Source organism: Corvus brachyrhynchos, unplaced genomic scaffold (genome assembly GCF_000691975.1).
Source record: "Corvus brachyrhynchos isolate BGI_N302 unplaced genomic scaffold, ASM69197v1 scaffold26, whole genome shotgun sequence".
In the NCBI taxonomy this organism is placed as follows: Eukaryota; Metazoa; Chordata; class Aves; order Passeriformes; family Corvidae; genus Corvus; species Corvus brachyrhynchos.
Window position 1 is genome coordinate 7,541,334 of NW_008239324.1, and position 12,502 is coordinate 7,553,835.

The 12,502-nt window shown below is 38.2% G+C and overlaps 1 protein-coding gene across 1 annotated transcript in view; it reads right to left on the reverse strand.

The window, feature by feature from the left end:
- Positions 1 to 340: 340 nt before the first annotated feature.
- The window catches only part of MMP2 (matrix metallopeptidase 2), a 29,725-nt gene continuing 17,563 nt past the window's right edge, over positions 341 to 12,502 (reverse strand). The window contains exons 9-13 of the mRNA XM_008638786.2: positions 10,841 to 10,988; positions 6,790 to 6,926; positions 4,831 to 4,990; positions 2,106 to 2,215; positions 341 to 1,359 (exon numbers count right to left, since the gene is read on the reverse strand). Of these exons, the coding sequence (XP_008637008.1) occupies positions 1,256 to 1,359; positions 2,106 to 2,215; positions 4,831 to 4,990; positions 6,790 to 6,926; positions 10,841 to 10,988 (659 nt within the window). The 3' untranslated portion in view covers positions 341 to 1,255. The remainder of the gene's footprint in view (positions 1,360 to 2,105; positions 2,216 to 4,830; positions 4,991 to 6,789; positions 6,927 to 10,840; positions 10,989 to 12,502) is intronic.

Sequence of the window (12,502 nt, forward strand, 5' to 3'; positions counted from 1 at the left end):
CTCTGTTTCTCAAGCTTACATCCTCATAGGATACTTACATCCTCCCTTCCTGCCTGGGCTGTGGTGAGGCAGCCTGTGATAAAGAGTGTGGATGACAAATAGGAGTGTAAACTGTTCAGGGAGAGTAGTGGGCTTTGACACAGACGTGGAGCTGTATCATCTCTTCAATTAAATTGCTGCAGTTGCACCTTAGAACCAACAGAGAAAATAACCTAGGTTTCTAAATAAACCCCCTATGCACTTATATACTGGGGTAATGTTTTTTCCTTTGACAGGTACTACACTGAAACATACTACTGAATTTATAATTTCAAGTGATACAAGGAAGCCTGGCCATGAGTAGTGTTGACAGTGTAATTTGATTTTATTGGTATTGTTGGCACTTCATGTGTGGAACATTCTTTTCTGGTTTATTTTTTAATGAGAAACATTCTATCAGATTGTGAAAAGAACATTTTCTGTTGCCCAATGCATAAGCAAAAAGCCTAATTGAACAAACCCCCCAATATTATAAAGAACAGAAAAAACCCCCATGTTAAACAATACTTGACTTTTATGTATAACGCATTGTCTTCAAAAATCGGAGTAGTTTCCATCCATATAAACAAGTTATATAGTAGTAACAAAGTGCATGAAGCAAATTGCTAAATTTAACTAATGTATTAAAATAAAAAGTACTTTAAAACAATACTTTAACACAGTTTTTTGCCATGATTCTATCATGCATCAACACAAAGCAGATCCTGAGGCAACCTGTGCCTTTGACAGTCTTTCTGTATTAATATGTAAATAAATGGAAGTAATGTTCAAACTCATAAGAGGGTGAAAAACATCAAGACAAACCATCCATTTATAACAGAGTTGTATTTAAAAAAAATAAAAATCAAAGTGCACTGCTGGTACATCTCACTTGAGCCTATCTGGTATGTGAATAACAGAGGGGCGTGATCCAGTCTCCAAAGGTTCCATTGCTTTGTTTAAGCACCAAGGGAATAAAGAATGATGGCTGTTCTGTTCATAGCACTACTCTGACTAGCATGACAACGGGAAAATTGTACCAGAATATATACGTAAACATCTTTTGTATACTGAGGAGGCAAACACTCTTAAATTATCTGATGTGTACAGTACTGGTACTTAGTGTTTTGGTGCCAGTACCAGACTGGTCCAGTAATTAGCATTCAGATCTATTTCTAATTACAGATAAGGCATATAACAAAAAAGTAAATATTTGGTTATTAATATCTCATATAGTTCAGCAACCCAACCAGTCAGAACTTATCTTGCCAATTTTAACAATCTTCAAACTCTTGTCTTCCATTTGTAGATAGTACTGATCTTTGAAAAAGTAGGTATATCCTGTTAAAATAAATTAAAAAAGCACGCTCAGATTATGGAGCACATAATTCTTGATCAAAGATTTTTTTGTCTTTGTGATTTCATGAAGCTTAATGAACCACATGACTTATTTTCCCAAAATATTAATGTGTATTTGTATTATTAAAAAGATGTATTTTAAAAGACATTAAAATTCCCATCCTGTAGAAGAGGGCTCTTGTTAAATTGAGCCTTAATAAGATTACTAGTTTGTGAGCCAGAATTTTCTGGGATGAAATGTTTGCTGGCAAAATAGATGTTGAAAACGTGACTGAGTCAAGACTCATGTGACACCAGTGCTGCTTTCAGACTTTAGTGCATATCTGTGCAAAATTTAAGGCCCGTTAAAACCATGGGCCAGGATCTCAGCTGGAGTTGATAGGAAGTTAAGAAAAACTGTGACATAAAACCCATTCATGCCTGTGATCAGGGAGATTGTCATACTTGAGTTCTGGTTGTGCTAGAGCAGGATGGTGCTGAAATGGTGCTGGGACTGTGTGCTGGTGTGGAGGAACCTGGGGAGGATCAAGGAGCTGGGAAATGTCCAAGTCACAAGGACTGGCTCAGTCATGCATCCTGGGGTTAGGACATCCTGATGCCTGTGCATCAGGCATTGGGTGGCTCCATTTGGCTCCTACTCATGGACCACAAGAAACTAGTCTCCAACAAGTTTTGCAGCAAACAAATAAGAGAACTTGTTAGTGACTTAAATGAGAATTACAGCTTACCACTGTCCCCGAGGCCCAGGACAGCATCGAGGTTATCTGGAACACCATTCCAAGAGTCAGCAATGAATTTAGGGGAGGCAAGCTCCATTTTCTTCTTTTCTTCATTGTACCTGAAGGAAATTATATCTCTACATTACAAATCTGCATTTAATCTTAAATTGTAATATAATTTTTCAGAGAGTCCTCAGCAAATGTGACTACATAAAACAAACAGAAATATAATAACTGAGATCGTAACATAGTTTCTATTTCATTATAATTATTCCTGATTCCTTTTAAATCTTGTGAAATTTTACATCTTTCCTTTGAAAATGCAATTATTGCTGAATTGAAAATACAATTTCTAAGGAAAATTCTTTCCAGAAATGTAATTTGGATGGGAATCGGTGCTGAGCGGGAGGAGTGGAGGCGTACTGAGCAGCAGTGACATGGGATATAGTTTGAACCAATGACCCTTCAGGTGCTCAAGCACCTCTTCAGGAGCAGGAGACTTCAGAGAGGTTGTCTTTGATTAGTACTGGAGGGAGAAAAGCAATTATGTTCCCATTTTCTATTTGTCCATGTCCATAGGGATCTCAGGTTGCCTTCCCTCATTGCTCTATGGAACTACTTGGATTATACCCAAAGTTACACCAGTACTAACTAGCAGTAGGTTGGTCAAAAGCAATTTAAATGATTCATTTAAATTCCTTACTATTTTTTTTTCTGGGCTATTTAAAGAAAATCTAGTACCTTGCTGGGTAGCTTTAAAACTTCAGCTGTGGAATCTGAGCCAGCTCCTTTTCCCCTCCCTCACAAAACTTTGCTATGCTCAACAGTCTTGTTATAATAACACTAAAATAGCTTGTGGCTGGAATGAAGGAGAGAGATGGCTTCCAAAAAATGCATTTAAAGTAAGTGTGATAATGGCACAGGAAGGACTATGGTATGTAACTACTTTGATTCCATTGACAGAGTCCTTGTATAAAATGTAACAGCCACATACTTAAGGGTTATAGAGTCTGTTCGATGGAGTTGCATTTTTTTCTTTCTGAAATATTTGTCAACTGCTTGCTTTCTTCTTTACACAGATAGAAATCACTTAATCCTATTTTGTTTCCTTAACAATAAATTATGCATTCTGCAGTGACTGCACTTGATAAGGTACTTCGATGGAAATACTGTCTGTGATTAGAGTGATGAATTACTTGGAGGCCCTGCAGAACAGTTAATCAAAACAATATCCGGTGCAGAGGAGACCAGCAGCTTTTTAACTCATAGCCTGTAGGTTTTAGTAGGAGTCTGAAGTGTTGCAGATGGCTGTATTAGAACTACTACTTGTAAATGTTTAAATGGTCTTCACAATAAGACATTAAAGAATGAATATCGTTCTTTAGCTTTTTAGTTCTTTTTTTCTTTAGATAATTGAGAAGATTACTGTCCTTAAAGTAATTGAAAGTTATGATCAAGTGGCAATTGTGAAAGGGTATTTTATTTACTTACAGGAATCCACAGTCGTTAGGATATAATAAAGTAAGTAATTCAGTTTAATCATAACATGAAATTAATGTTCACATAAAATGGACTCAATTATTCTGAGACCTCTTTTGATATCTTATATAGAACATCTCTCAGAAGGAACCCTTACAGGTTGGAGAATCTTTTAGATTTCTGGTGGTTATTTCTGATGTTTAACTTTCCTCTAAATTGTCAGTTAATGAATGGGTCCACTTTCAGCCTGTTGTGTAATGTCTGCGTTCCTGAAGTAAAGTCCTGTTCCTGGAACAGGCCTCTGACAGTGACTGCAGGAGTCAGTGCCTTTGCTTTGTTCTGATGCCATTTTGATAGCACAGAGGTAACTCACAAAGTTCCTCCTCTGCTTTTTAAGATGGTCTTTTGTGCCAGATCTTCCTGGCAATTATGATAATGAAATTCTATTAAATACAACTATACAATTAGTATACTCTTCAGGTGTACTGTGGGATATTTATTTCTACCACAGTAATAGCCTTGAGACATTTTAAGGGCATACTTAATCTAGGAAGATAAGAGCATGGTAGCAGGTCACCTGGGTTTCACTGTAAACATGAAAAGGATTGAAAGACTGTCAAAATGAATTGAAGCTAAGATTTTTCTCAAAGTACTTACAGATAAACTTGTGGTTTGTTCAGATTTCCTCAGTGCCAACTGTATTAGCAGAGCAAAGGTGTAACTGATGGTAGATCAGCTGCTGAAAGGATTTACAGTCATCCCCAGCATACTTTGGTAGTCACACTGCTCTTTCCTTTAAAGCCAGTGCCTCTAAACCTGATGGCTTAGTGAAAGAATTTCTTAGGCAATCTGGTCAGTCTTTGGATTCAAGTGATTGGAGATCAGTGCATTTATAAGGAATTCTTTGCAGAGTTTTCCCTCAGTATTTGTGAGCTGACAGTACGGACAACTTGCCTCTCTTAAAAGCCAGGGACTGATGTGGGGCAGGTGCTGGTACATGGGGGCAGAGGGATGAGTTGTTAGTGGTGGCCAGCCTGACACACACTCCCAGACCTCTTCCATTGCTGTTTTTGAGGCTGTTTTCTGAGATACGTGCTAGTTTCCTGCTGCTGTCAGCACTGTCCTGGCAGCCCTTGTTTTACATTCCCGGAGGATGACCCCCTGTGTTTGGTCCCTGCCTCCTGAAGCTCAGCATGCTTTCAGCCCTAGAGACAGCTCGGCTAACGGCATCCCACCGCCACTTAGTGCATCTTACTTCCAGTATCTGTCTCCAGCAAAAATGTATGTCCTCTTGTTTCTGCCCCAGTTAAAAGCTGCATCGACACGCTGCACATCAGGGGGCAGTCCCAGGCTGGTGAGTTTCTTTGGATAGCCTCTGTCCAAGTTGCTGGCTGAATAAACCCAGTACTCATTTCCTAAGTAGGGGAGAAAACAAAGCAAAGAAACACTGTTTAATAATCCCTAACAAAAGGGTATTTCTTCTTTTTTGCTTTGCCATGTGACTTTTTATTGCACTAACTGTACCACTGGTCTTTCTAGTATTTTGCCATCTGTGAAGCACTAGATTACAATGCAAGTGGACTGTGATTACCACTGCTTTTGCTATTGAAGTGCTCCTTGCCTCAAAAACAGAGATCATCTCTTTTCTCTTGCTTCCTACCTTCTTAGCTGACTTACTTTGAGGCAGACACTGTTGTGGGTAAATTTGGGTTATGCTAAAACAAGTAGTTTATACAGGAAATTTTTTGTATGATGAAAATTGTCTGAAACTGGGCAGGGGCACCTGATATTAAAATGCAGAAGCTCATGTTCGCCCTTTATTTGTTTTCTTGACCAATTTTATTGAGTGATTAATAGGAAGTTTTTGCTCAGAATTCCTGTTGTCCTTTGTCACACAACATTTTCTAGTGTCTCCCCAGATACGTACTAGTGGACTATGTAGTAGTGGCTCTGTGCTCTTTACATGGAATCGTAATTTGCTTAGTAAATACCCTTACTGGATTCACTGAAAGCCATGGAAAGATTTGTTCATGAAAGGACATTTCTTTGATTCTATGCTAGTGGGAAAGAAAGTAAGTAAAGTATTAATGTTAGAAAAGTATAAAGTGCAGCATTTGAGATTCTTGGAAGTTATTGATTCACCATTCAGGAGTAAAGTGTGGGACTAACTAGTAAGTATTTTAAGACAGTTGTGTTATTTTCAAACCAATCTTTGTTTTTTGATAGTTCTTATTTATTTTTTTAAAAAGCAGGTTAGCTGCGTTTTCCTGGCATTTTTAAAGAAAGGGAGAGGTTTAGATGTGATAGAATTATATATAATATATGCAATATTTGAAGTGTTTTGGTTTGCCTGAATTCTTTAAGTTTTTCCCCCCCCCTCGATGTAAACTAAAGCAAATGGCCTCTGAGCCATGTGGAATAGATTATCATTACTTTTTTCTCTCCTGTATAGAAATGTACAGCAGCTTTTGCCATATGGTTTTTACATGACTGGAGATGTTTAGTCATGTTTTTAGTAGATATTGGAGCCTCATTTTTGCTGGCTCAGTTCTTCATGTTGAAAACAGTCTCACAGCTCTGCTCATTTGGCCACTACAGCTGAACCATATGTGTGACAGACAGAGCAGAGCTTCCTGTCCTCCTCCTCTCCCATGGAGGCAGCTTGCACGGCTGCCTGTATCCTCTGCCTGATGAGCCACCAAGGAAGATGCTTGGAAGCCAAAGTGGAAGTCAGTCTTTGGCAAAAGAGAAGGAGACAAGGAAAGGCATGAGGAAAAAGAAAAAAGTAGTCCTCTCAAGCAACATGTGCTGAGATAATAGCTTAAGATGGAAAGAAATAGAAGAAAAACAGAGCAGCGACTGAGGAAAGAGAGCTCCCACTGTTGTTGCATTGCATTTTAAATAACGATTCTTGTTTGGCTTTGCTTATTGTTGAGTGTCTCTTTCTAGGTGATTACAGCTCTCCTTTTGTTGTACTGGAGGCTGAATGCTGTTTAGAGTCTTTCAGATCCAGCCTTTGTCCTAAAATCCTGAGCATGGGAAGAGGGAGATGTCTCACCCTACCTGTTGGCTCTGCTGGCTCTTAGGCTGTTCCCTGTCCCAGGTACAACTCAGAGGAAAGTGAGCTTGAATGCAACATTATGCAAATGGATACTTACACTTTGAAACTTAAAACCCATACCTGTAAAAAAAATATAGCCTTTAAAACCAATACCTGAAAAAAATACAGCCTTCTCGTCCTGAGGGGCCTCATAGACAGCATCAATTTTCTCTGGCAGATCAGGCCAGAATGTAGCAACAAGAAGAGGACCTGTGGGTTTTCCTCGGGGGTTTACAGTCCTCCACATGAATCTGAGCAGAACAGAAAATTGTACAAGATCTACAATGAACTAATTCAGCAGCACATCTGTTTCTCATCACTTCTGGCACAGGCCGTATGAGCACGCACACACACACATGCGCACACACAAATTAGCAGCAACACACACTTGGAACTCTTCACTGACTGAAAAGCAAACTCATTTATTTAGAGGCATGTTGCTAGAGGAGCTGCACCATAAGCTGTATGCTGGACTGCTGGTGAAATTGTTGCACTGATTGCTTCCTGTTGCTTTTTGCATCAGGGAAAAATTTATCCTGTGCTTTGAGTATACAAATATACTCATTTACACAGCATTTAAACTGTTAGAGCCCTCCTGCTGCTGTGTATGGAGCAGATGGATGAGCATTTGACACAAGCAGAGTTTTGTATTCCATGAACTGCTCTTGCAATTACTATTGTAGTGACTTAAAGTTCAAATTTAATAGCAGTACATCACAGTGCTTGGAAGTGAGTTTGGCTGTAAAAGAAACTGCTAGCACTAAAAACGTTCATTAGAGAAATGCAAAGGGTAATTTATTGGCTATTTTATGTATAAGTAGGATGATCATTTGATTTAAGCCTTAAAAAGCTCTAATTATCTTTAAATGGCAGAGCTTTGTGCTGAGGGCTTTTGGTATTAAAAATAGCACTGCTATTTCCTCCTCCATAGAATGAAGAACTTTTTTCCCCAACAGAACAAAAGTTTTAATATGGTCATAAAATGAAAAATCAGCAGGCTGGTGGAATTGCTCTTGCACCAAGCTATAGTCATTAAATTCTGAGGTCAAACTGCTTTTACCATTAATATGTTTCTGAAGCTCAAGGTGCTACTGGCATTTTATTTTTTGCAGAGTATAAATTGTCATTATCCATTCCTGCCTATAACACTTATACCTTTGAGAAGCCCAGGATCTTAAACTGCATTTTTGTTTTGCCTAAAATTTGGAGGAGCAGTCCTAAATTAATTTAACAAATTGCTGTATTTTTATCAATAACGAAGATAATAATATATTATCGTATCCTTGTTGTGGATACATAGATGTATATATATATAACATGTACAAAAATATCTCTGAGCATGACTCATAATTTTCATTTACAAAAAAGAGGCAAAGAATAAGCCACTTGACTAATTACTGCTCTTGAAAGTGTTAAAATACATATGAAATCCTGTAATAGGTAATACCATTTGTTTCATGCATCTCTTTTTAGACAGAAAAGCAGATCCAATATGATATGGAATGGAAATTCATATAGAAAGTCCTTATAACACTGCATTCATAAAAGTAGTTCCTTTAAAAACCCGAGTTACAGAATTCTCAGTCAAGTTTGAACCTGATTTATGGCTGAATCAGCTCCAGTAATTGCTATCTGCATGAATTTCAAACTATCCAGGGCCAACAGAGACTTAACACCAGGTTTTTAATAAACCACACATTTCAAGGGACTTGTTAAATTGGTGAGGTTTTCTTTTGGAAAGGGAAACTTTTTCAAAGCTGAATTTTATTTTGTTTTTGAATTGGGTAGAAGGTATTTTTATTTCTACACATCTTACTGAGGAAATGGTGAAATTAATTATTTGGCTTTCTAATTTCAGTTTGAACACAATAAAATGTTTTAACTCATCCCTATTAAATCTTAATATTACATTTCTAGAGGGTTTTAATAATTTAGTTACAGTAAGTATTTTACATCATCTTTTAACATAATCAATATTTGCCATGATGATGATTATTATTATATGCAGTTATCAAAAGGACCCAAATCAGTGGGTCTTTTTTAGTGTCCTGATAAATTTCAAAGTGTGAACTTTTCTTCACTCTCAGAACAAAACCATCTATGGAAATGCTGTTCTTGGGCATTCTGTGCCCAGTGGAAAAGCTCAACTGTTCTCTATGGCTAACAGCACCTTCAGTAATTCCCTTTTCCCAGTAATTTCCTTTCCTTGATTTGAGGGGGGAGGAAAAATACTTTTTTTTTTTTTTTAAAGAAGTAATCATATCTGACCTCCTTTTTGCTGTTTACTCTTTGCCTGTGCCATGTGACAGTTGGATTCTATGGTCATTTTCATGAATCATAAAAGTCACACGACACATGATAGACAGTGGTTTCTTGAATGCCAAAAGTGAGTCACAATGCTGTTTGCTTGATACTTGGAAAGCTGCAAGACTGACAGGCAAAGCCATTCCAGAGCAAAACAATTCAACAGTTGTCTGCTTTTGCTGCATGCTAGATAAAGGCTGAGCCAGTCTGAACAGATTGTTTTGGTATTTGCATAGTTCTTAGTCCAACTGTATCTAAATGCAAAATACTTCTATTTTGTTTGGATTATACAGAATACTGGATCACTCTGCTGGTTTAGGAGTAGATTTTACATTGTTACTTTGTGTGACTACTAGTTTAGAAGAGCAGAAGCAAGGTGGAGATCTGGCTGAAAACCAAGGCCCACAAGTGAGCAGAAGAGGAGCAGTAGCTGGGAATAGTGTGGAACTTGGTAGGGGTTTTACTGCTCTGAGAATGTTTTTCCTCTGAAGGTGCTGAGCTCAGGTGACTACTTCAGCTCTCTTATGACTAAGTTAGCAAAACTGGGCACTGGTTTTGACAAACTTGTTCTGGGTTCATGGGGCCAGCCCTGTGTGGCTTTGTGAGGCTGATCTCTTGTTACTGTGGGGCTGTTTGGTGGCCAAGGAATGACTGTTCCTTGCCAGTAGGGATCACTGGAATCTTAGCCTGCTGCTGACAGGGCCAAGAAGAAGAGTACAAAAGGTGGCAGAGGTATCCCCACAGACCAGATGAAATGAACCCTTTTTGCCACAAGCAGCTGTAATATAAATAGGGAATAATATGTTCTTACAATCAGAAGGTTTAAATTCCATTTCTGCATTGCTAAAACACAAAGCCTGTGATAAAGATTAAGTCCAACTTCAAACCTAAAGAACCATTATTCTGGGTATCATATAGATTGGATCTAGAAGGAAATGCACTGAAGAAATTATTGTATTTACCCTTTAAAATCACCTGACTATGTTTTTTTGTTACTAAAAGCTGGTGAGTAGAGTTAAACCATGCAGCATATTAATAAAACTTCATATATCTAGCTGAAAATTTGAAGCTGGAGTAGATGTCTGGACTCAGGTATATCACCAGGAGATACTAATAATTTTTAAATTGCTATTTTGTGAGGGGAACTTGTATGTTGGTTCCTGTTTCCTTTTAAATTTCTACTGACAACTGGCAAGGAGCAATGAACAGCTGAGTTGCAATACTTCCCTTAGCTTCAGATTCTTGTATATGTTTTTATATGATAGGAGACAGTGTTTGATTTAGGCACACTCATTGAATGTGTGTGGACCCATATCTTCAGTGGTGTTGGGAAAATGTTCAGGGTAAGTGAGGATAAATGATTCCAAATTTGGCATTGATTTATGACAGGGAAAAAAGGAGCTTTAGTATCTCTCACAATGGTGCTGCCAAGTCCCATAGTCCATAGGAGATGCTCTTCATTGCTGAGTGGCTGGGTAATACAGGCCCTGGCAAAGGCAGTGGGAGCTGCAGCGGTGCAGCCACCTCATTTTAATAGGAATGTCTCTGCTTTTGCACAAAAAATGCCTTTGGTGCCTTCTGTCTTAGAGGCTTTGCACACATGTAACCTATCCCAATCACCAGTGCCCTTGATGTGTTATAACAGCAGCCATGAGTCACATAGTGCTGTTATTTAATGACTTTGGACTCAACCTGAATTAAAGTATTTCCCTGAGGAGTTGATTAGGGCACTTTGCCATTTCTGAGCACACAAAACAAAGGCTGGATGTTGTGCCTGATGATAAATTTGTAGATTTTGGTGAATAGGTCTTGCAGATTCCTTCACTTCAGGCTCTCTTAGTAAGCAATTTGTCTCACTTACCTATCTTTGAAGAAAAACGTTTCTCCTCTAATTTGTGCGACTCCATCAAATACAATCTCATGCTTGCAGAGCTCTGGAGTGACAGGTCCAAGGGTCGGACGTGGACCTGGTCCTGGCCCTGGTCCAGGTTCGACATCGGGTGACACCTCTGTGATGGTGAACAGAGATATTCTGTTACACTGAAATGAAATACTGCACAGGTTACGTGGAGAACATGAGCTGCCATGGGTTCTAAAAGGGTAATCATTTGGAGTGAGTTCTTGAAGTAGGAAAAACTGATAATAAAATTGCTTCAGAAGGAGGATGGTTGAGCACAGCTGAGGAAGCCTTGACTTCCAGTCCTGCCTTGATCCTCTGTGTGGCCTCATTGGAGACACGGTGCCTGTGTGTGTCTGTCTGGGCTGAGCTGCCTGTTTAACCTGAGAGATAATTAGAAGTGACTGTACTGGGTTCAGAAGTGAACATCCCAATTCTTATTTTGCTGGCTTCTAAAAAGAAGTTAAATAAATTTCAAAGTCCTTGTACTCAGAATTATCTGCAGCTCTGCTGAGAAAGATGTCAAAGTGGATTTCTCTTTTTTAAAGAAGTGCCAATATCTGGCAAGTTACAAAGATGCATTTTGAGCCATTTGTATGATCTTTCTGCCCTCACCAAGAATCAAATTGTGCTTTTCAGAACATGCACTTTGCCATCTGGTTTATTTTATTTGGTTTTATTATTTCGCTGCTGCTTGTCTTGAGGCATTTGCTATTTTTTTCTCAGACATTGGGTTAATTTACTGTATGAGAAAAAAAATGGAGTGTAGCTGATTTGTGATGATAATAATAATGGGAGAAAACAAGGTTTTTTTGAATACTTGTTTTACATAGAAAACAGTTTGTAAAGGGTTATATCAGTTAAAAAGGAAGAAAGATAGTTTTGTCTCAGATCTTGAAGCATGCTTTAAGAAAATTGGGTTAAGTTCTGAGCTCTTATCAAAGATACACAGTATGAGCTCAGAAAACTCACTTACAAACCTTGACCATGTCTCAATTCCCATTCTTAATTAAAGCAGAACAAGGAATAATGAAGATCCAAATCAGATTTTTGTCTCATGTGATAATAATTTTGATATATTCTTATTAAAATTTCTAAGGTGTGGAAAACTGTAGAATATAGTCAGAGTTAAAAAGATCTCTCAATAGAAAAATGAAAAGCACAGAAAGAGAAATGGAATATTGGAATGTCTACTTAATTGACTGTAGTATACTTGTGCCTCTGCAAGGTAGAAAATGTGTGCATGAAAGGAATTTTAATCATGATACTACATATGCATTTTACTAAGACTGTGGAGAAAATAACAAATGTTAAAGATGTAACTACATAAAAATACTTAAATCGACTTTTTCTCTAGGAGACTGCCAAATACATTTACATTGAAGTTTCAGCTCCCACGCTTTCTGCAAATGTTACTGTGGTGGTACAGCCTGAACTGTGGGAAGGCAATGTGAACTGTTTCCAAGCTGGGACACAGGAAACAATGTCCTTCCCCTTTTGCCAAGGGTCACAATCTGGGAAGCTCAGAGTGTTGTAGAAAATAACATCCAAACCCACGCACATCAGGTATTTCAAGCTAGAGACAAACATGGCATTTCATTGTCCCGTAAAAGCACTAGAAATTTT